General features: G+C 40.5%; 1 protein-coding gene across 1 annotated transcript; it reads left to right on the top strand.

Moving 5' to 3' along the window:
• b4galt1l (DP-Gal:betaGlcNAc beta 1,4- galactosyltransferase, polypeptide 1, like) lies at positions 1-23,284 on the top strand. Its single transcript, XM_085285660.1, has 6 exons — positions 1-821; positions 7,426-7,661; positions 14,164-14,351; positions 15,843-15,965; positions 17,786-17,890; positions 21,862-23,284. Exons 1-6 carry the CDS (start codon positions 518-520, stop codon positions 21,989-21,991), a joined length of 1,086 nt encoding a protein of 361 aa, XP_085141786.1. The 5' UTR covers positions 1-517; the 3' UTR covers positions 21,992-23,284.
• Positions 23,285-25,191: the final 1,907 nt, after the last annotated feature.

Genomic DNA, 25,191 nt, shown 5'->3' with positions numbered 1-25,191 from the left:
CTGACAGGTTAGTGTCCTCTGCGGCACGCGAAAGTTTATCCACTCTCTCCGGAACTTCGCAGCTCACCCTCCGAACTGACGTTTGCTGCTCCCGGCTCCGGTACTGACTGACGTGCGGATGTTTCTCTCGAGCACTTTTCAGAACTTTTCTGCGGGATTTGTTAACGTTTGTTAGCCAACTTTAAAAGAGCCGTTTAACGGAGACGCATAGTTTCCGAGCCGCGTAGCTGTGAGTTTATTTTAAACCGGAACTGAGGGGCAAACTAATTAATTTACCATCCACCTGAACGTGACGGAGCTCGTTTTTGTTTTTGACGTCTCGGTTATTCGCTTTATTCCCGCGACATTTCGCTCTTATTTTAACCGGATATCACAGGAAACTTGGAAACTTTCCCGACAACTTGCAGGAAAATGGAGTCTGAAAGCAGATAACATTAAGCGACCAGGGGAAACAGACGTTATTTCCGCTTCATCGGCCGGGTTTTAACGAAACACCTCCGGGACTGTGCGAGCCAGGATGCCCGGAGAGTCCTCCGTCAACTTCGGCGTCCTCCACCGGATTTGTAAGCTGGTGGTGCTGCTCTGTTTTCTCCACATCGCCGTCACTGTGGTCTTCTATGTCCGCTCCTACGATTTCCGCCTCGCCTTCGTTCAGAATCAGCAGTCCAGTAATAACATCCCTAAGATCCAGAATAACAACCCGGTGGTGACCTCCGGACTCGAGCCTGCGAAAGACGGGGATAAAGTCTCCGAAGAGGGGGAAGTCTTGGAGCAGCCGGTGAAGAAGCTGGAGAAATGCCCCGAGACGTCCCCCCTGCTGGGTAAGACTAGCCAGAACCCTGGTTCTGAGGTCCACAGTCTGTTTAAAGGTTTAAAACAGCACAAACCTCGGAGATTGACTAGTTTCGGTCCTCACATTTTAATAGGAAACAGGGCAGTATAATTGTGACAGTATTGGTTTCTGTGACTTAATAACCTATTCAAACAGACTTTAGCTTCAACTACCAAAAACAATAAATATGCTTTTCACGACTCACGATCGTTTACTTTTTAACGGCATAAATGCAGATTACTAACAATTAAAACCAAGCATTTGGGGCTTAAATAGTGTACTTGTTCCCTCCCGACACCTCACTGTATTTCTGTAGCAAGATACTGTACTGCTCCTTTAAGTTTCATCACCAAGAACAAATGAGGTCACTTGAGTGTTTGAATTGTTGTTTTAGAAACGGTTTGTGGAGCTGGATTTTTTTTAAATAACTGCCCGAGGTTGGAAATGCTGCCTTATTGCAGGGGTAAGACATTGTTTAAGATCCATCCATCCATTCTCTTGCGCTTATCCTTTTCAGGTTGACGATGCTGTGACAGCATGAGTCGTGGCAGAAAAAAGCAGCACACTGGACATCGTGTCTTCCTTTCCTGACAAAAACTACAGTTAGGGTAGCTTTATCTACTAAACTTAGTTCATACTGGTTGTTATTATTTACGTATGGCACATCACTCTGCTGTGGAGAAGAGGCGCGAGAACAGTTACTCAAAGAGACGCCTTCACGTGCTCATCTTGTCCAACAAACAGTCCATACCTCTATGATATTAAATAAATGAAAACGGCACTTGAAGAGTTTAATTCAGAAATGTGGCTGCCTTAAAGCCACATTCCTGTACTCTTTTTGCCTGTTGCACAATCGAGTTACAAATCACTTTCTGTTCCCACTTTATGGCATTAGAGAGCACCTACTTTCAGTGATGCTGGCAGAAATGAAACTTACAGGTTTTAAAAGTATGATCTAAATATGAAGCTCAAGCTTCAGGATCTGCTCCAGTATCAGGATAGGTGAACAGACAAGGCTTTGCAATTTAGCTGAGATCTTTAGACTTGATCAGGTATTTTTCATAGGTTTTACAGCTTTTTATATTGATAAAAGACCCCTCCCTGCAATAGTAATAGATACACAAAGAAAAAAAGGTCACCTTCTGCCTTCTGGTATAGAAATTACTCTCCCCCCCCCCCCAGCGAGTTCAAGGAAGTCTTTTGTGAATGAACAAAAACTTCATATGTTATATTTACAGGACAGTCTGGACAATGAACCGTCAGCAGTTATATTTTCTGTAATTTTACACATTTTGTTATATACTTTCACTGATCCATGATGCAAAATAACTTTGAGATCCCTGGACTAGATTAACCAAATATGTTTTGTGGTACATGATATGTTTTGAAGTGTACCTGGAAATAGCTTAAATGACATCTCGGTCCAAAAATACCTCCTGCCTCCTTCTGTCGTGAGGTCAAAGATAGCTCTGAAGTACGACTGATAAGAACTTGTGCTCTGCCTTCATGCTAACAGTTTGTTACCATGAAAAAGTCATTACAAAAAAAAGATCCAGTGTAACTCCATTCTTCCTCCTTATTAAGGCTTCTCATGTCTGCATCACTATGAATTATGGGACAGCATTATCTCCTTTCCTTCCATAAAGGAGAATTCAAATGACTAATCTTGTCAAATTGCATATGTGTATGAATTTCATGGACACATGCTAAATCTAGCAGTGGGAAAGCTTTAATGTTTGTTTTGGGTTTTTTTTTTTTTAGTAAACCAATTAGACAGAAAATATTAAAATTTTAATCACTCCTCACAGTCTTAAACCTCAAAAATGTGATTAATTTGCTTTAATAATAAGAGTGCATGCACCTTTGCATTCATGTGCTCCTCGGAGGGCCGGAATCTCTCAAGCTGAGAAATCATTCCTATGATAGTATTGTGCTGATTTTGGCCGAAGAGGATTACTGCCAGTTAATACCTCTTCCAACTCATCTTTGTCTGTGAACGGTTACAAATTACAAACTAAATCCCAAAACAACGAAAAGTTTCAACTTTATTACCATTTTCCCATTATTTATTTTTTAGCCAGCTGGAAACAACTTTTTTCGATATCACATGACCGCGCAGTAAGATTGAAATAACCAAAATGAGAGTAATTGTTGTGTGTGTCGTTACTTTTTAAATAGATGAGGTGGAAGAACACGAGGAGCTGCCTCCACGTTAGGTTTCATGAATCTGTGGGGTTGCAGATGGCTCTAGTTTAAACACCAGAATGGGCTTGATTTATGGGGGAGTTTTGTGTGTTCTTGAGTTCATCTGATTGGAGTCCAAACAGCATTCAGGAGATACAACGTACAGCTGCAGCCAGGTGTTCGGTTACTTTTAAACTTCGTAGTTTTGGCTCACATTAAATCTCAGTGTCATCCAGCTGTGATCTAAAGATCTCTAATAAGGTGTTTCCTCTCTCCTCATGTCTCCTCCTGGTGTGGGGATGCAGTCAGAGGTGCTGGGATGTTCTCCAGATGTGAGATAATGCAAGCCAATCAGAGCCTCTGTACATGCTCCTCCTCTGAGTTTCTGCTGGAGCTCGGGTTTCTGCTAAAGCTGCTTGTCCTCCATGCTTTGTTTGTGAGAAACAGCCGACAGAAGCAGCAGCAGTTTGCAGGCTTACGAGTCTCTGAGGAGGTAGAGTAGAGGAAACCAGATGCTGTATGTTCACATCTGACCTGAGGTTTCCAGTCCTGAGGCTTCCTTTATAAACACACACATGCAAACACACACACACCTCATGTCAAGGTTGGAATTTATAAGATAAAAAAACGCTTACAGAGCCCCTTTAGCGGAAACATTCAGACCAGCTGGCTCTCGAGTGCGTCTCTCCTCCCATAGACACACTCAATCTCCTCCGTGTTGGACTGCAGCTTGGAGTCCTCGTCTTGTTCTGCAACCTCTGTGACTTTGGCATAGCAGCACCCATGAACCAGTTCGCCAGCCTACTGCAGGTTTTAGCTAGAGTGCTGCAACTAAAAGGAGAGAATCCATATTCATGAGGTGCTTTGCATTTTTGGTTGAATGAGTTGTGTCCATTATGAGGTGGACTGTGGTTTTAAAACAAGTCTGTTCCAAATCACAGGTGCAGACAGTGTTATAAAATATTTTGTAGTGCAGGTACACTTTTAGTACGAGTTCTGTGTTCTCTTTCATAAACGTCCTCTCTGCGTGTTTGTCTGGACTTTCAGTTTGATCAGTTTGTGTAACTTTGATCAGGATGTTTGTTATTAGTCTGATGATCTCACCGTTTCCTCAGCTGTGACCTCTCGGACCCCCTCAGACCTCTCAGATCAGCTCTGTCAGCCCACAGACATTCAGCTTCATCGCACTCTTTGGTTTCTGAGTGCGAACTAGTCTGAACCCATCTTGACTTTTAACTACACAGAGAACTTGTGAAAGTGTGGATTTTTAAAATTGTGACCTCGTACAGACAGCTTTAGAAAATGTGACAGAAAACATACATTTTTAACTGTATTTTCATAAGCTTTATAGCTTTATCTACCCAATATATGGATGTTCATGCTACACAAAAAAGATTGTTTTTTACAATCTACTATAGACATTTATATATTTATTTATTCATTTATTTTTTGCAGTGTGCAATTAATATTCATTGCACACTGTCCATTTTCTTTCTGTTTGAGCCGGATTAAGTTTGCTCTCCTTGGTTATTAATGAGCAGTGAAAATGATCAATGGTTTGACTCTGTGAACTCTGTCAGACATTGTGTCATATAAAGAGGTTTCACTCTACAACACTTATTTGTTTCTGTAAGACCAAAAGCTCCTATTATCCTAACTAATATTTACTCAAGTATTGGGCAGATTACGTGGAGCCACAAGATGGCTCCATGTAATCTACGGTCTGACAGCCAGAGGTCAGTAATGGGTATGTAGGATCAGTCGATTGGTCAGCTGTGGGGTTATTTAGGTCAAGTGACTTGTGTTTGCTCCAATCTCATAGATGGCAAACTGGCTGAAGTGAACCCTCACTATCAAATAGGTTTGAATTTTCACAGTAAAGAAAGACCATTGAAATCCGCTTGTTAAGTGGATATGATTTGCCATTCGCTCTTTCTGGGTCCAAGCGCTCCTTCGGGTTTCAGAATCAAACAAGCACTTAAAAACAGTCCAAATTCTTCTAGCTCCAGTAAAATGATCTGTGCAAGTCTGCTTTTTAAAGACTGCCCTTAAATCTCCTCAAAGACCAGCTTGAATGATCCAGGAGCAAAGTGACATTATCCAGCAGTTTGTATCCATTGGCAGGAAACTTCTCAACTTTTAATTCAACTGAAGACCTACGAGCAGTCCTTTAAAAGCACAAACTGTGATTAGCTAGGAGTGTTGGTAAGTCCAGCATGCTACGGAGGATTGAAAACGTTATGAAGGAGACTCACAACTGTAAATACGGACTCTACACTGTAAAAGTGAATTATTTAGCAATAAAGTCTTTGAAACTTATGACATGCTTATGATTGTTGTTCACTGTATCATAGGGAGAAAATTGAGCCATTGCCCAAACTTTTGTATATGACTGTAAATACTCAGCTCAAGATTAACTCCCCCTTTATAAAAAACAAACAAAACTCCATTAGGATATCTCAAAACTCCTGAAATATGATTGCACGCTGCTCTATTTAACAAATCAAATCTCACACAGGCGTACATCTTTTAATAGCTGACCTTAAATCTTTATCCAGAGGGATGACCAACTGAAAGCAGCTTGAAGTGGCTTAAAGATGAACATATTAACATGTGAAACTGTGCTGAAACCACGAGTGGAAGGCTAACAGTGAAGGATGTGGTAAAATGGTTCCAGCTGTGCTCCTGCTTCCTCTGTTAGGGAGTCCTGTTTGGTTTCTGTTGACACGCCATCACACGGTGAGAAATTGTACTCTGGACTTGCAGAGGAGCAGAACATTTTATCTGACATGAGTAGGACTCTGTTCTAGCTGTAGTTTTCTTGGCACTGGTCTAGCATGATGTCACTGTTACAGAGATGTCCGTAACGCGCGGGCAGACATGTTTCCGTGTTCAGGAAAATGACGTGAATATACAGGCTGTATAAAAGTTGTTGACCTGAGATCAGCGTCTAACTGCTCTCTGGATGAAGAGCGCAAATCTTTGTGTGTTAATGAGCTGTTTGGACTTTTGGACGCTTTCTGCAGCAGCATATTTCTCTGATTACACACTGAGAACTGCAGAAGGTTGGAAAATGTTCTGCAGGACAAAAACAGTTTTCTGTCCTGCTGTTTGTGCTCACATCATTTCAGTCAGAATAAACCAGAACAGACTGGAAGAACACGCTGCAGGCGTACACAAACACATTTAACCTGTCCTGACGATTATGTGACCAGACTCTTCACAGCAGTTTTCCTCAGATACATTTTACTTCGTCTCTCAGGGGCCGCTCTTTTCATTCATTCAGATATAATGCTTATAACACATCAGAGTTTAATGGGAGGCGGTGCTGGTTATCTTGGTGATATGTTTGGCATGAAAGGACTCCGCATCGTTTGATGGGAATGAAATTTATCACTCACAGAGGGATGAACCCTGAAAATCAAGGTGTGACTGGCTAGTCCAGTTTGCCCAAATTTCATTGTAGCAACTCAAAAGCGGTTCTCAGTAGTTTGTATGCCTCCCCCCCCCACCTGCTTGTATGCATGCCTGACAGTGTTGGGCCATGCTCCTGATGAGATGAGATGGTGTCCTGGGTATCACTGAGCTCCTGGACAGTCTGAGTTGCAACTTGGCATAAGCCAAACATAAGTTTTGAGCGCAATCTATCGGATTTAGGTAAGGCAAGTGTGGGGGCCAGTCAGTAGTATCAAATCCTTCATCCTTCAGGAACTGCCTTCATACTCTCGCCACATGAGGCCAGGCATTGTTGTGCACCAGCGGGAACCCAGGGCCCACGGCACCAGTGTATCGCCTGACAACAGGTCCCAGGATTTCATCCTGATATCTAATGGCAGTCAGGGTGCTGTTGCTGAGCCCGTGGAGGTCTGTGCGTCACTCCATAGATATGCCTCTCAGACTATCACTGACCCTACATACTAATACATACATGCTAAACAATGTTACAGGGAACATATTGTTCTCCACGGCTTCTCCATATGCTTTCACGGCTGTCACATGTGTTCACGGTGAAGCTGCTCTCATCTGTGACGAGCAGGACGCCAGTGGTGGACCTGCCAGTTCTGGTATTCTATGGCTAATGCCATATGGGCTAAGGGCCTTCTATGGCCCTGTCCAGCACTCCCAGGGTACCTGCCTGTCTCCCAGAATATTTGGAATAATTTTTATTCATTAGCTTATCCTACTGTATTTTTCCATGTGGATGTTAGTGAATGAGGCCTAGTTGTTGTATATTTATATATTATTTAACTTTTTGTTTTTCTACACTCTATTTTTTTTTTTTTTTTAAATAATACTTTGTCTCAGTTTTTTGCCTGTGGGTGAAGCTCTCTGCTGTGGCCACCTGAAAAGGTTGTGCTGATCCTTTACTCTATAGTCAGTCTCTCTGATGTTGGTGTTTGTGTCCTCAGTGGGTCCCCTGCGAGTGGAGTTTAACATTCCTGTAAACCTGGAGCTGATAAAAAAGGAGAACCCCAACGTGCAGCCGGGCGGACGCTTCAAACCCAAAGACTGCGAGGCGCTGCAGAAAGTGGCCATCATCATCCCGTTCCGCAACCGAGAAGAGCACCTTAAGTACTGGCTGTACTATCTGCACCCGATCCTGCAAAGGCAGCAGCTCGACTACGGGATCTACGTCATCAACCAGGTACACTTGCGATGTGTGTTCATACATGAGAACAAAGGGACAATTAAAATCCTGTGTGTATAAGTTCCACTGTTTACTTGACAGGGTGGACTGTTGGCCTCTTTGCGTAAAAATGAAATGAGAGAGAGCATGTTTATCCAGAGTTTGGTTTCACAAATAGTAAAATAATACATCAGGTCTCCTGCCTGTGTGACGCCAGTGTTGGCATGAATGGCTCTTTAGCCTCACAACGCCAGATACATTCCTGGAATTCAAGCTTCAGCTTGTTGCTTACATGAAATAATCAGTTTGGAGACATTAAATACACTGTTGTGTCTGGGTGCTTCCTCCTCACTATCACTCCCCCTTACTGTGCGATGGCAGGAGTTTGTTTTGCAGTGTGCAGCTGTCAGTGATAAAAAGAAGTTTATCAAATGTGACTGATGGGGGTGTGTGCAGGGGGTTGATCTTGCTACTTCTGACCAGAAATACCAGTCAGTTAAGCTATTCATGTAGCTAACTATTGATTTACAACAGGAATAAACCATTTATAATAAGGCCTCTGTACAAAATCAAACTTTTTATTAATGCAGTAACTACCTTTAAAATTACTGTTGAGTATTAGATTAACAAGAAAAATAAGTAATGAAAGCAAGCCATGGGGTTTAAAAATAAGATGATAATCTTTATTTATTTATTTTTTTGCCTCTTTTTGAACTGGACCCCATCTTATAACTAAAAAGGAGCAGTGGCTATCAGATGTAAAGCTCTTAAAGTTCCTCTTAGGGTGGAGAACAGTGGTTAAAAAAAGGCTTCAATCCTGGAACAATTAATGAAATACCTTTGAACTTCTCTGTCTACTCTTCAATCACATCATGATTGTTTAACATAAAAATCCACAGGTGGTTCACAGAGTATCTCACAGTAAGAACTCTAAACTTCTTTCTTACGCGAAGCTTCTTCAATCAGCAGAATTTACTGTGAATTCTTGGAAACTGGGAGTGTGATCACTAGTGCTATTGATGTTTGCAGGCCGCAGTGTCACATACTTTTGAGGATTCTGGAAACTGTGTGACTGAAAGACTGGTGGCTTTTGCTTAAGTACACAGAGAGGGTGTGTTCACTGTGTTTTGTGTTGTGCAGAAGGCTTATCAGCACAACACAAACTGGAGCAACACTAACAGCGTTAGTGGCTTTGGAGCTGAAATTCGAGTCGGATCAGTAACCCATCTCAAACAATTTTAGGTTTAGATTGGACTCTGGTTACTAGGAAGATTCATTGTATTGCAGTTACTCCCACCACTTATAGATTACCAGAGGAGTTATTTAACATCTCTCTTAGCAGGACTGAAGTAAATACGCTTAAATCTATTTTAAGCCCAACAAAACCCACTCAGGCAAATTATTATCAAAATAAACTATTGTTGTACAGTTTGATAAGCTGACAGATTCTGCTACTCCAAGATGTAGGTGATGATGATGCGTTTAACTAAACAAACGAATGTGTCTGTGTGACATCAAGTGTTGTGTTTGGATAGTAATGTCTTTTCTCAGCTTCTTAGATCCTGTTCCTGATAAATCCTACAAAGGGAAACAAAACTGAATTGAAATAAAAATTCAAAATTAATAACTCTCATCTGTGTTGATTATTTTTTGATTACTTGAATAAAAGGACAGTTTTTAGTTTTGGGGCTCAGAAGTCACCAGTGTTTCTGGATCTTTGCATAGTTGAAATGTTAAATGTGTTTACACAGCATCCGGAGAGCTTGTGATATGCAGTAGAGGCCATCAATTAAAAACTTGTTAGAAATTTGTTATTGCTCCCAAATGTTGTGCCTCTGGGCGCTGCTTTCTGCTGTCTGTGTGGGAATAAGAACTTTGCGTATAGTTACAATCTGCGTGCTTGGTCTGAGGATCTTTGCTGCTTGGTTTGATGAAAGCCAGCCACCAGGCCTCTGAGGACGGATAAGCAAGCTCGGGTGTTATTTACATGTAAATGAGCTGGTGCCCCACCTGCAGACAGAATCAGGGTCAGTTTACACCTACCCAGGTGAACCCAGGTGACCTAACGAATGAATATTCACTAAATACGTGGGAGTTCATTTGCAGAAAACTTAAATAACAGAGACGAGTAAACACGAGTAAACTAGCACCTGCTTTTCCAGTCAACAAAGACCTCAGTGTTTTGCCTTTCTATACCACGGAACTCTATTCAAATATCTTCTAATTTACCTGCAGTCACTCTGCATGTATCCAAACCTAATCCAAATGTTTCCCAGCCTCCATTCAAATATCTGCTGATTTACCTTCTCTATAGGTATATGCTAACGTAAACATACACAAAACTTAATTTAAGATAAATGCTAATATAACATCGGTCTGCGCGTAGGCCAGCAGGAGGCTGTCGCTGATGAAAATTTCACACAATTGAATGGAAGATGACAAACAATAGTTTTGTAATATAATCATTTTAAATTGAAGGGTTTGAATCATAAATATTTAACACTCAGTAAATATATGTGGTGATAGTGACTGTTTACAAACATCATCTGGCACACGCAGCTGTTGTATGTAGTGTGTGTGTGTGTTGTTGTAACTGCATGGACCCCAGTGACTGAAGACTGAACGTCATAGTCAATCACCTGACTGATTTCTGAACTTTCTTCTTCTGCTTTGTTTCTCTGTGTGACTCACAGTTGTTGTTTTTCTCTTTCTTGTGTGTGTGTCCTTCCTCCTCCTCTTCCTCCTCACTGTGCTTATCTTGCTGCCCCTCCTCACCCCTCCAACCTCCCCTCCCTTTGCATGTCAGGCCTTTCTGATCAATGGTTGTGGCCCTGGAGACGCTGAGGCTCAACCCCCGTTTGGTGTTGACTGAGGGGGTCGCACTGGTAATACAGGCTTCCTTCTTCTCTTGTTTTCTATCTGCTCCAACTTGTTTCTACTGTATTTGTTTCCTGTGAAGCTTTACTAACCTCTTTGTGGATCTTTTCATTCTGGCAACAGGAATTTTATCAGTTCCCTTCGGGCGCACTTCTTATTTTTTTGCATGATTACACTTGTTAAAGCATGCTACAGAGCTGCTGTGATGCAGATATCTGCAGCAGCTGCAGATCTCAACTTGCCTTCATGCCTCATGAAGTCACCTGAAGGATCTCTAGCTTTGTGTGCTTGTCAGCTGAAACACAACTCCTTTGTTGGGTTGATTTTGCCCTAAAAATAAATATGTTTAGTTTAGTCTTTTAAAAAGAACGCTTGTTTGGTTAGAGCATTAAAAACTACTTTGTTAAGATTAGTCACTAACAAGAACTCAGTTATGTTTAGGCCCTCCATACACCTTGGTCAGGTTTAGACTTTAGAAACTACCCATTAATTGGCTTCTGTACTTTTGGATGGAAAATCTGAAGATTTACGTTTATGTAGATGTACATCAACCTTCATCTTTAGGCTCCCTTCACACCTGCTCAGTGCTCACGTTTGTTGCGTAATCACCTGAGGTCTGTTTACTGCTCCCATAGAAACCCGAGTTATTATTAGCACAGCAGCAGCAGGCATGAAGTTCTGAAGTTTCTCTCATCCATCCCACGTGGCTGCTCACAGCTCCTTTATTCATCATGAAGGACAACTGGACCAGGATCAGTGAAGGAGTGTTGGATTCACTGCTGGTCTGTTTGTGAACAATGGTCATGAGTACCATTCACAAACAGTTGGAGAATGGCTGCAGTAACAGCATTGTAAGATGGTGAAAGATGCACCCTTAGGTTCTGTCCTCGATTTAGAGATGGTGAGGTCTTCCTCACAGCCCATTGTTCATTCAGTGAGCTTGTTTCAGTTATTATGCAAATATACAGTTTATAATGTTGGGGAAACCCGCAGTCACCTGAGACACTTATGTTACACTTCAATGAGATACTTTTTACCCCCCCCAAAAAAGGCAGAGGTACAGGGAGTGCAGAATTATTAGGCAAATGAGTATTTTGTCCACATCATCCTCTTCATGCATGTTGTCTTACTCCAAGCTGTATAGGCTCGAAAGCCTACTACCAATTAAGCATATTAGGTGATGTGCATCTCTGTAATGAGAAGGGGTGTGGTCTAATGACATCAGCACCCTATATCAGGTGTGCATAATTATTAGGCAACGTCCTTTCCTTTGGCAAAATGGGTCAAGAGAAGGACTTGACAGGCTCAGAAAAGTCAAAAATAGTGAGATATCTTGCAGAGGGATGCAGCAGTCTCAAAATTGCAAAGCTTCTGAAGCGTGATCATCGAACAATCAAGCGTTTCATTCAAAATAGTCAACAGGGTCGCAAGAAGCGTGTGGAAAAACCAAGGTGCAAAATAACTGCCCATGAACTGAGAAAAGTCAAGCGTGCAGCTGCCAAGATGCCACTTGCCACCAGTTTGGCCATATTTCAGAGCTGCAACATCACTGGAGTGCCCAAAAGCACAAGGTGTGCAATACTCAGAGACATGGCCAAGGTAAGAAAGGCTGAAAGACGACCACCACTGAACAAGACACACAGGCTGAAACGTCAAGACTGGGCCAAGAAATATCTCAAGACTGGTTTTTCTAAGGTTTTATGGACCGATGAAATGAGAGTGAGTCTTGATGGGCCAGATGGATGGGCCCGTGGCTGGATTGGTAAAGGGCAGAGAACTCCAGTCCGACTCAGATGCCAGCAAGGTGGAGGTGGAGTACTGGTTCGGGCTGGTAACATCAAAGATGAGCTTGTGGGGCCTTTTCGGGGTGAGGATGGAGTCGAGCTCAACTCCCAGTCCTACTGCCAGTTTCTGGAAGACACCTTCTTCAAGCAGTGGTACAGGAAGAAGTCTGCATCCTTCAAGAAAAACATGATTTTCATGCAGGACAATGCTCCATCACACGCGTCCAAGTACTCCACAGCGTGGCTGGCAAGAAAGGGTATAAAAGAAGAAAAACTAATGACATGGCCTCCTTGTTCACCTGATCTGAACCCCATTGAGAACCTGTGGTCCATCATCAAATGTGAGATTTACAAGGAGGGAAAACAGTACACCTCTCTGAACAGTGTCTGGGAGGCTGTGGTTGCTGCTGCACGCAATGTTGATGGTGAACAGATCAAAACACTGACAGAAACCATGGATGGCAGGCTTTTGAGTGTCCTTGCAAAGAAAGGTGGCTATATTGGTCGCTGATTTGTTTTTGAATGTCAGAAATGTAGATTTGTGAATGTGGAGATGTTATATTGGTTTCACTGGTAAAAATAAATAATTGAAATGGGTATATATTTGTTTTGTGTTAAGTTGCCTAATAATTATGCACAGTAATAGTCACCTGCACACACAGATATCCCCCTAAAATAGCTAAAACTAAAAACGACTTCCAAAAACATTCAGCTTTGATATTAATGAGTTTTTTGGGTTCATTGAGAACATGGTTGTTGTTCAATAATAAAATTATTCCTCAAAAGTACAACTTGCCTAATAATTCTGCACTCCCTATATTGTTGTCATTCCGCCAGGTGGCCATGTAGTGTAGACATCCAGGTAAACGGTCAACTTTCCTTAAACTCCCCTAGTGTGCGATAGAAATCCTATCTATTAGGATGTTTTGTTGGGCATTGTGCCTTTGAAGAGTGAAGAGTGTAGACACACAGGATTTTATTTGATCAATGTGACTTGAAGCTGTCAGACCAACTTTATTTACTTTATGGGGTAGTGCAGATGTGTGACTTAAATGTTTTTTATTTATCACCTCGAGGCAGTATGAAGATTTGGGTGGCTGGTAACAAGTCACCGAGGAATCCAGAAGACTCAGTCTAATAGCTTGAATGATCCATCATGCTGGGATTAACTATATTTTTTTTCTAGTTTTCGTCCATCTGTTTAAAGTTTCTGTGCACTGTAATAACCTCTATTTGGAGCAGCTTCGTGCTGTCTTATTGTCCTTAAACGGCTCTTCTGACTTCACTCTCTCTTTGAAGGAAGTCATTTTTTTTCATATGAAGCAGAAAGTACACTAAATGCAAGAAAAATGCTGCAAACTTGCATAAAGTGATTAAGAGTGTAGCAGGAGACTCAAAGTCTGTCACCACTAAATGGGTGATGCAGATTAGGCTGCATTGAAAGTAGCCCCTGTAATCTTATGACACGATAGTCGTACGTCAGCGCAGACATAAACATTTTTAAACCCAGTAAAATTTCATTAAACTGTTTGTGTTGTCTCAAAATCCTGCAATGTTTTAAGGTCATACTGAGCTTTATCTTGTATTACCTCGAGGGAGGCTTTTACGCATATCAGTTTCTGCATATTTGTACAGTTCAAGTTGTCTAACATTCTTCAAACCGGTCGATCAGGAAGCTGCTGTACAAGGAGACAAAAAAACATCATTGTTTGCCTGGTGATGGATTCATTACATTTGATCTATATTATATACTCTACGATACAGGTCAAGTTTGAAAGTGTTTTTTGTGACTAACTTCACACTCTGTTCTTTAACCAGTGCTGCACTTTTAACCCCGTGATTACCTGTGTGTGTGTCAGGATGGCGACGAGACCTTCAACAGAGCCAAGCTGCTGAACATTGGCTACGCGGAGGCCTTGAAGGAGTACGATTACAACTGCTTCGTCTTCAGCGATGTCGACCTCATCCCCATGGACGACCGCAACACCTACAAGTGCTTCAGCCAGCCTCGGCACCTGTCTGTGTCCATGGACAAGTTCGGCTTCAGGTGAGACGCCACAGGAAATAAAGGGATGAGAAACTTAAACGACAGTTACGCTACGGAAAACTGAATGGAGGTGCAAGACAAGCAGATTTATTGTGACCATCTCCAATGAACTTGGGATCTCGTTGATTTGAAGTGATTACTTCAAAGTCGGGGACCAGGTCTGCAATAACTTGCAGTCTACTGTTGTCTTCAAAGCAACTTTAGTGCATCGAGATGGGACGGAGACAGACAGTAATGGTTTATCAATTTCTTGTAACCTGACCCTGTTATTGAGGATCTCTTTGTCATGCTTTGAGCTGATGGTGTCAAACTCTGTTCTGTTGAGGTCAGCTGAGAGAGGCACAGTATGTGCCGTATACCTGTCAGATACATGTTTTGGGAGGAGACTTTTAAAGGAGTCGTGTTTATCTCAGCTATGTAACCCAAGGTCGAACACAAGGTCAGGCAGAATTATCTCATGATTAGTTCATAACAATACCCTGGAACTGTAAAAAATGACCCCTGCTTGCATGCATTTAGAAGTTTTTGAGGAAAAACATCCTCTTCCTTTTTCTTGCTGCATCCTCCAGCCTGTCTGACTGCATTGCAACACAGGAGAGGCTGTGCAGCTGCTGACTGTAATGCTGTGTTTGAGGCTGGGATAATTATATAACACAAAAGTGATTGAACTCATTAGTCACAGTTTTGGAGTAAAAGAGACTTGCTGCTGGAGATAAATTTAAAAAAAAAAGCCTCCTTGAAGCATTCCTAGCTGAGAAATGAGGGTCTTTTTTTTTTTTTCTTTCTAAAAATCCTTGTCTTTGGTCTCGCTGTGAGATGTGAAACGAAAGTGCCATTTTTGGCATCGGATCATCCCGCAGAGCTGACGTGTCAGTACTCAGGTCTGGATGTGCTCAGCACTGAATCTGTATTGTGGGCCGGGTTAATCGTGCAGACAGTGTGTAGTTCTAGTGAAGAGAACAGACAGACTTTGAAACCACTGAGAAAGAGGTGGGTACTGAAAGAAAACCTCCCTTCCTGTTTCCTGTCACCGCTGTCCCTGAGCAGCAGCATTTCCTGTCAGGAAGCCCAAAGAAGCTGATGTGTGTCATTTCACCTCCTGCTGTTGTTCTGTGAAAAACAGGCTGAGCATGGAAGGAAAAAATGTCCACTGTCACTCAGATCACGACACGAAGTGTTTACACAAAACTGCTTTGTACAAATACAGGATGGTAACTGGTTATGAGAACAAGTGAAAGCTGCTTCCTCTATGCTCTGCAGGCTGCAGCTGAGTGAGGCCTTATCATGTCCAGCTTTGTTTTTCTTCTTGACTTTATTAGAGTCACTTTGCACGATTCACAGTTTAGAATAATAATAATTTACCTTATATTAGGCCTTGGTGCAGTCCCTCAGTTCATGCTTTGTCTGAAATGAGCCATTTTAGCTCCTCTGCCTTTAATATCCAAGATCGATCATGTCGGTCAGCTTTAATGACCTGTTTGTCCTCTGCAGGTTACCGTACAATCAGTATTTTGGAGGCGTCTCCTCGTTGAGTAAAGAGCAATACTTGAAGATCAACGGCTTTCCCAACAACTATTGGGGCTGGGGAGGAGAGGACGATGACATCTACAACAGGTACATTTTCTGCTTTACATGCTGCAGCGGACTCGCTCGTGTCATTACAAACGCATCACATTAGGGCTGCTCAATTAATCGAATTTTAATCACGATTACGATCTGGGCTTTCAACAATCATTAAAAATGACTGAGCCGATTATTAGCCCCTCCCTCATTTATCCGCAACACCTTAAAGGCCGGTCCGTGAAAATATTGTCGGGCATAAACCGTCCGTGGCGCAAAAAAGGTTGGAGACCGCTGATTAAGAGGACCCGAGGGAAGCTCGGAAAGCTAAGCAGAAGTTATTTGGAGAGTGACTGCCGTTGGTTGAAAAGAGAGTTTAAAAAAAAAAAACTTCAGTGGTGTTGCACACTATTTTATATTATTTTTTTAAAGTCATTATTCAATACATTGTTATTGTTAACCCTTTAAAGCCGGTCAGAGCTGCACGCTCTGTTTTGTGTAACTATTTTTAAATCCCTGTAGAACCTGAACTGTGTAAGCTAGCGCAATAATTTGTTTTGCATATGAAACTTACATCTGATGCCATCAGCTTGTCCTCGGTCACGGTTTCCTTCCACATAAAGCTTTGCAAAAATTGCATAAAAAGCGCTTGCAGGAACAAAAACATAATATTCCAGAAACACGCTTTGCCGATCCGATCAGCTGTTCGTAACACTTCCCACATTGAAACAGACGTCACCGCTAACTATCGCATGTCCGCCATTTCCTGCCCGAAACCGGAAGTGACGTCATTTTCGCGGAAAATGTAGTTGTTTTTTTTAACTTGTAGGCCTTAAAAGCCTATACTGGTCATGTTTGACTTTTCTGAATAGTTTCTGGGATGCTTGCACTGCTGGAAATAGTTTATTTTGATGCACATGCTGTTTTCTTTGCAAATTTGCATCATAGGATTGTTTTTGTTTTTCCTGCAGTATATAAAAATTGCTGTATCTCCAAAATAAAACTATGAAGACACTCAAAATAAATTTCCTGTTGTTGTAAACTATTTTTTCCAACTTTTTTGTATTTAAAGTTTTGAGGGATAAGCCTCTTAAATTTCTCCAAGTAGAAATATATGTGAAAAAACAAAACAAAAACGATTTTCAATTTTTTTTGTAGTTTATTGCACTTTTTTGCAATTAATGTAGTTACTATGGACTTAATGCATACATATTATTAAAATATGGGCTATAACAGTTGTATAGCAACTTGAAATGCTCCCACAAATGGCACTACAACATGTAAAAAAATAATATAAGCTCTGGCGGACTTGGTTCTATGGTAGGTCGTTAGGGTTAAATAAATATCGTCAAATAATCGAGATCTCAATTTCAGTGAAAATAATCGTGATTATCATTTTTGCCATAATCGAGCCGCCCTACATCACATACCGTCTTTATACACATGTCACATGATCCACAGTCTACAGGTCAACCACAGCTCCAGTGTCAGTTTTTATGTGTCTGAGGCTTTTATTTGATTTGAATTGACAGCAAATATGTGTTGTTATCCACTCATCAGCTAATGAATCATCATAAAAATGAATAAATATGTGCATGAAAATTACCCACGTTTGAAAAGAACATTTTTATATGGGGCAAAAAGGAAATATGTAACATTTACAAACACTTGGAAAATATTATATTATAAAATATATTATAAAATTATGAAGAAAAAAAAATGCATGCCTGGACAATAATAAAAAAAATTTTTAATTACCAAAAAATAATTCAATGCTACAAATTAATTATTACCATCTTTATTATATTTAAAAAATATAAATCAAAGAAAGACAGTTTAAATATATTCTTTTAAAAAAACTGTTGTGTTTTCAGGGTGGCATCTAAAGGAATGTCCATCTCCAGAGCCACCGGTGAAATCGGGAAGTGCCGCATGATCCGACACAACAGAGACAAGATGAATGATCCAAACCCACAGAGGTGCAGACCCAAATCATCTTCACACAACTCTGCTTGTTATACCAGACACACACAACACACACTGTCGTTTATTCTGCATGATGACAGGGAGTCACGCTGGAGTACACCCACTCCTGAACTGTTTTCACTTCATATAAAACTTGTCACATGAGATTTAATTTCATTAATTTCATTTCCAATGTTATTCCTCACTGTTGCATACTTTGGAAATATAACATTGACTTTCACTGCTATGCCGATGATCCGCTGCAGTGTATTTCTTCCAAACCCAGTTTCTCCCTTCCACCCATCTCTCTTTGATTGCTTTAAGAAGATTAACCAAAGTTCTCTGATTTTCTCAAACTCAGTGGTAATAAAATAGAAGCTCCACCTGTCAGCACAGATTCCACTTCAACTAAATCCTACAGGTTTTCCATTAATATTGATGACAACTCCATCCTTCTCTCCACTCAGGTTAAGAGTCTGGGTGTCATCCTCGACAGTACTTTATTAATCTTCCACTTAAGCAACATCAGTCATCTCTATCCCATCATCATCCTCCATGCTGCTGCCACGATTAGTCGACTAGTCACGATTACGTCGACTATCAAAATCGTTGATGACTAATTTAATAGTCGGCGCATCGTTTGAAGCTTTGTAAGATCCCAAAAGACGCAGGAATAAGTAGTAGGATTTAAGAGTGTAATAATGGACTGAAACAGAAGATGGCAGCATTGCATATACAAGGATGCCAGCTGCCGTTAAAACCCGAAGAAGAAGAAGCAGCGTCCGGTATCGTAGCTGTGTCCAAATTCAGGAACCGCATCCTCCTGTGACCGCATTTGTAGGCCGATTACGTTACAGTGACACGACGAAGACTGTCCAAATTCGAAGACTCCCGACAAATGCGGCCGACAAATGCGCCCTTCATTTCCCCAGATTTGAAGGATGGGTCGGGTGTATACTTCGTGGCCAAACCTATCCCAGAATTCATAGCGCGGCCCTGCTCAGTTTCCAACAATGGCGGCAGCTAGTTAGTTTTGATATTTGATATTTTAATTATTCTTTCTGGGTCACAAAATAAACATTTAACATATTTTCAGGCGAGAATGTAGCTGTGTAAACTTCAAATATCTGCTCAGTTTATCAAGACACCACATATAGGGCTGGGTATCGTCACTGATTTCTAGAATCGATTCAATTCCGATTCACAAGGTCCCGAATCGATTCGATCCACGATTCGATTTGATTCGATTTAAATCTGGGAAATTTTGACAGTCAGAAATATTATAATTCAGATCAGTACATTTACATATTTTTGTATCTATAAAAAGGAAGCTGACACACGCAAGACTTTATCACAGGTGTGAGCATCACAGCAGAGGCCTTTGTGTCAAAGTAGCTGAAGATAAAACACAGAAAAACATGAAGGTGATTTTCCTGGCCTGGGATTTTATAAAAATATTCTGCAGTACATCAAAAACGAAAGAAAACCATTAATCAACATATGAACATTACCTCTGACGTTACAGCGGTTTTATTAGAGACACGGTTAAGCGTTTTGCATTTTGAATAATTTTAAAAAGTTTAAATTTGTTCAGTATTGAACAGCAGAAATTAGGTTTTCTTTTCGGAAGAATATAAAAGGGAAAAAACAGCGGCTGACAGCGCTGTAAACAACAGTAGACTTTGCGTAACAAGCAAGCGAATAATGAAGAAAGCGAAACTGTTCTTGAAGTACAGAGAGAGAGAGAGAGAGAGAGGGGGGAGGGAGAGAGAGAGCTGTGCATCGCGGTGGAAGCAAAACAGTAAAAGTCAGAGTGAATTCATGACGATGTTTATGTGAAGCGTAGTTTGGATCTTCTTTTGCTGCTGGTTCGGTCAATATTGTTTGGAGAGAGATCAAACTAACAGCTTTAGAATCGGCTCATTAAGGGCGTGAACACAAAGCGCGGAGCCGCCGACAGATCAGAATCAGCGAGCTGTCGGCTTTCAGCCCCGACTGTGAGAAAGGCAACATCTGATTCTGATCCGCGGGTCGCGCTGTGTGTTTAAGTCTATGTGCAGAATCCGTGTTCCTGCTCTCATTTACTGTCTTAACTGTTTGGTGGTTCTTGAAATTTTGTGAGATGTCACCAGAGATTCTGGCATTTTGGGCAAAATAAATTTATATTAAAAAAATCGATTCAGGATTTTAATGAATCGATTTTACGTTATCCAAGCCAGAATCGATTTTAATCAATGAATCTATTATAAAAACCCACCCCTAACCACATATTTTCAAAAGCGCTCCGACGTTTTCGGAGACGTCTGTTACCCACTAGCTCGATAGCTAGCCGGGGTTCAAGGCTCACTAGAGCCGTGAGAACATCGAACTCTTGGTAAATCGTTTTCAGACCCACCGCCGTCTTTCGCTACTCAGGTTAAACATGATATATGAGTCACTTAGATAACTTAAAATGTTATTGTTTGGTTTTTTTTAGTATTTTATTTGTTCCTGAGTAAATCGGTTTGGCTGAGATTAAAGTTATAGTTTTTACACAGCTGAATAAACATCAAGCAGACAACTGATTATCAGAAGTGTGAGATGCTCGAGAATATTCTCCAGTGTCCTGTTATATTTTAGATAGCAAGGAGCAGACGGCTGCGTTTATTAAACTCCACCAAGACAATCTGCTAATTTCATTAAAATTGAATAAACTATCATCTTGTCTTTATTTTTAGTTAGCACATACCTTAAACACTCAAAGCTGTAAGCTAATGATAGTTATATAAGAGCAGATCCATGCTGGTGCAGTAAGCTGTACGTTTTACGTCCAATGGATGCATGATCTGATTAGTCGACTCATGGCAAAAATAATCGGTGACTAGTCGACTATCAAAATAATCGTTTGTGGCAGCCCTACCCTCAATGCTGCTGTCATCCTTGTCCATGGCTTTGTCACTTTTTGGATGAATTATTGTAATTCTCTTCTCTTTGGTCTCCCTAACAAGTCCCTTGATGAACTCCAGAATTCTGCAGCCTTGATCGTAACTCGCCCACACCCTCAGAGAGCACATCACCTCTGTGTTTCAGCCACCTCACTGGCTGCCTGTAGTGTCTAGAATCACTTTTAAAATATTGCTTTTCACTTTCAAATCTCTCCATAACCTGGCTCCTCCCTGCTTGTGTTGCTAGTCCCTTCCGCTCCCTTATGTCTTCTTCTGATACTCACCTTATTGTTCCCCGCACCCATCTCACCACTTTTGGGAACAGAGCTTTGAGCTGCTCTGTTCCCCAGCTCGGAAATTCACTTCCACCTGATATTAGAAACACAGGCTCTTTTCCCTTATTCAATTCAAAACTAAAAATGCATCTTCAAACTGGCTCACTCTCTTTAAACATCGACTCCAATTATTGTCTAATGGTGTTTGTTTTTTTTTGTTTTGTTTTTTTAAATCCTTTTTACTCTTTGTCTTCTATGCTTTGAACACTGACCTTGGGTTTTAGTAAGGCGCCCACAAAAAATGTGTTATTATTGTTATCAGTACTGTTAGGTCTACACTTATAGACCTCGCTGACTCAGAGACTTATTCCCGTGAACAAAGCAAGACGAACAGAGATCGATCGGTTTTAACTTGCGCATGGGGAGCCCAGTTGGAATCTTAGAGCTGTGAGTTCTGCACCCAACCTCAGAGGCCTCCAACTCTGGCCCCCTCCTGCAGAACATATGTCGTGTGTGTCCGCAACAGTGAACGTGTGATGTGTGTGTGTGTGTGAGCATGTGATGTGATCAGTGAAAAGTGAATGTATGTCTGTGTAGAAAACAGAGGTGAGCATTCATGCTAAAGACCTAATCATCTTGCACACTGACAACCATAATGATCCACAATTGTCTAACAAGTACCATTACTCATCAATATTCATACTGCTAATTAAAATGATGGCTAAATGTGGTTTTAAGAGTGAGGCTGTTGGTTCTGAAGGGTCTGGATGCTGTTTTTGGTTCCAGGTTTAACCGGATTGCTCACACTCGAGAGACCATGTACAAAGACGGCATAAACTCTCTGAATTACCAGGTGGTGAGCATCCAGAAGCTTGACCTTTTCACTATGATCACCGTGGATGTGGGAAAGCCATGAAGGATCTGTGGCACTGGGACCAGGCTGAAATTCACACCGTGCCTCTGACACTTGAAGCTTTAAGTTCTGGTTCTGCTCCAGAACTACTGGACTGTTTCCATGATTTTTCTTTTTTTTGTTTTTTGGGTTTTTGCACAAACAGACTCATGGTTTGTGGAGTTTTTTCGGGGCCTTAAGGACTCATTTCTGATTGGTCAGCTGGAACCAATCAGCTCCCACCATCTGTGCGTCAGACGCTGCTGCTGGGATATTTCCTAAACAAGACTTTTGTTTTGAAAATCAGACAATCAGAGCGGCCCTCAGGGTCATGTGGTCTGGGCTTTACTGCTGGAGGATTAGGGGTTATTGAGTGTGTCTGTTTTACCTTTTTTAAAAATCAGGTTTTCAATCAGTGATCAATGTTTCTTTTCTTTTTACAGCCAAAGTTTAATCCAAAATGAAACAAGAGTCTGTTCCTCAATAGATTCTATTACTAATTAATCAGCACTGATTGATTATCTGCTCGTTTTGATTCCAACAAAACAGGAAAAAAAGAAAAATGATAGATTATCGGTGATGGTTGGTTTCTCTGTTGACTGATTAGCTGTACTTCATTTTGATTGATTGATTGTATCTCTAAGTGTCCTTATTGGTACCAAAGACTTTACTGATCCTGTGGATGAGGTCAACTGACTGCTGGACAAGTTCGTTTGATTATTGATGACACATATTGATTCAGTGTGTGTTATCCGTCCTGCATGTTCATTTGTGTCTGCAGACCAGTCTCCTCCTCACTCTGTGAACAAATCACCTGTAAATGTGCCTTAGTGGTGGGACTGGTGGAGAAGCCAGTGTATGAATGTGTGGGTTCTTTTTGTTTTGTTTTTTTCCCCTTTTAATATGCCATGTGTATGTTCTTCTTTGTGTCTTGTTTCACTCGGTGTTTGTGGTGTTGTCTCTGTGGGTCATGCTGTGCTGTAGATAATCATTTCCAGGGTGGAGGTCAGCCTGACCCACAGAGATGAAACGTGAATGGGAACACAGCAGGCTAGAAAAAAAGAAAAGGTAATGATCCTTTTAAAAGCACTAAATTCAGATTCATAAAACCAGTTAAATTAATAAATACCTGAAATCAGATTTCTGTCCTGCTGCAGTGATTTTGGCTATAATATGTTTCTGTATGTGGACATTAAAGATGATGTGTTGGGCTTTTCATTGTTTCCTCTATTTGGATTCCTTTCCTGTAATGCAAACAGCATTTCACAATTTTAAAAAAAATTAAGTAAATAAAGAATTATTTGGTTTCCCTGCACCATTAATATGCTTTGATGCTTCTTAGAATATTATAAAAGCTTTTGCTACTGAAAAACAGGTTTTTTAGTTAAATGTTATTCACAGAAGCCCCGCCCAACTGCTCTTTCTGACTCGGAAAGCTTATTTAACGTTTGAATCTGTTTTGCCTGAAAAAGAAAGACACTATAGTCCTGTCTTCCTGTCTTCACCCCCCAACTTGTTGCTGCAGATGGCTACCCCTGCCAGTGCCTGATTCTGCAGGAGGTTGTCTGACATTGGGGTTTTCGTAAGCTGTAAGCCATAATCATCAACATTATAAAAAAAATAAAGGCTTGAAATATCTTTCTTCATATGTAATGAGTCTATATCATATATTAGTTTGACTTTTTAAGTTAAATTACTGAAATAAAATAACTTTTGCAAATCTTCAAATTTTTCAAGTTTCAGGAAATTCTATCCAAATTCAATAAAAGCTGTGCCTCCGAAGCATAACAGAAAAGGAACTTTGCTTTGATTAAAAAACATTTTACGCCAGTAAATGAGGGAAAGTGATACAGTCCTAAAAGCAAATATTTAAAATCACAGCTTAAAACTGACCACTGCATGTACAGAATCATTAGAAACAAAGTTACAGGGCAACTTAACAAATTTCTTCCTCGAGATCAGAACACAACAGAGAAATACTAAATTACTGTGGAAAAGTATTAATCAGAGAGCACCTGAAAAATATATCCATACAACTTCAAGTAAACTGGGCCATACAAAATGAGTCTCGTTTTTGTAAACAGTTTTAATGACTATTTTATTAATGTTTGTTATTAATATTTTATTAATAAAGTTTGCAGAAATACAATCTGCTTTATTTTAATTGGTAAAACTACTTTAACTCCCAATTACAAAGATGATGATGATAAAGTACGTAAAAATATCTAAACTATAGCCAAACTCATGAGCAAAGTGCACCTGGGGGCTTGATACTTTTCCCCTAAAGAATTATAAGGAGTTTTTAACTACTTCTGTTAGTCATTTTATTAATTAGTCATTGGAGGAAGGTATATTCCCATGCCATTAAAAACCTCTACTGTAACTCTATCAATATACCACCAGCCTCTTCAAAAATGATTGAAAAGGTTGTGTCTAAAGAACTGATGGCCTATCTAACTGGAGAAAATCTACTACACCCCATACAGTTTGGTTTTCGAGCTTACTGCTCCACATCGAACTCCATCTGTCTATCAATGCCAACAAACTGGATTCAGTCCTGACTCCTGCTTATCGTACTGCTTTCAGTGTTTCAGGATAAAACTGAAAATATAACTGAGAGCCTGTATGGGAGTACCACAAGGCTCAATCTTAGGACCATTGCTGTTCACTATAAACAATTTAGTAAATATGATTTTCCATCTGTGTGATGGTGTTAAAACCTTGATGTATGCTGATGACCCAGTGCTATATTTACACGTTAAAGACCTTGAACAAATTGCTGCCAAATTAACATTCAGTATTCAAAAAGTGCCAAAATCATTCATATTTTATTCTGAATAAACAGAAATCAGTGACTGTTCTTTCAGAATGAACACAACGTATTCACCCAAGTATCTACACTGATGGAAAATAGTTAAAAAAATGCTGTTCAGTTTAAATATTCAGAGGTTACCTTAGATTCCACTCTTATATTTTAAAAAACATTTCAAAAAGATGTGTCATATGCTTAAATACAGCATAGCTACTTTAATTCATTAGGAACTAACTGACAGTTGCTGCATCGAAGACATAATTGAATGCAATGATTCTTTCTTAATTTCATTACTGCATTTCATGCTGGTCACAGGACTGGATTAAAATCCATCAGATCATTTCACAAATGAGTTCTTCAAGTTCTGAATACTATTATAGTGAGATAATTACTGAAAATAACATGTAACATT

The sequence above is a fragment of the Mchenga conophoros genome, linkage group LG2 (genome assembly GCF_057382185.1).
Source record: "Mchenga conophoros isolate Kocher_MC1m ecotype Shallow Benthic linkage group LG2, M_conophoros_male_GT1.1, whole genome shotgun sequence".
Taxonomy (NCBI): domain Eukaryota; kingdom Metazoa; phylum Chordata; class Actinopteri; order Cichliformes; family Cichlidae; genus Mchenga; species Mchenga conophoros.
The sequence above is the reverse complement of the archived record's forward strand: the minus strand, read 5'-3'. Positions and strand labels throughout refer to the sequence as shown.

Coding starts and splice junctions, on each gene's coding strand:
- b4galt1l (XM_085285660.1), top strand. CDS start 518: ATGCCCGGAGAGTCCTCCGTCAACTTCGGCGTCCTCCACCGGATTTGT. Junction 7,662..14,163: donor GGATCTACGTCATCAACCAG/GTACACTTGCGA, acceptor TGTGTGTGTCAG/GATGGCGACGAGACCTTCAA. Junction 15,966..17,785: donor GACGATGACATCTACAACAG/GTACATTTTCTG, acceptor TTGTGTTTTCAG/GGTGGCATCTAAAGGAATGT.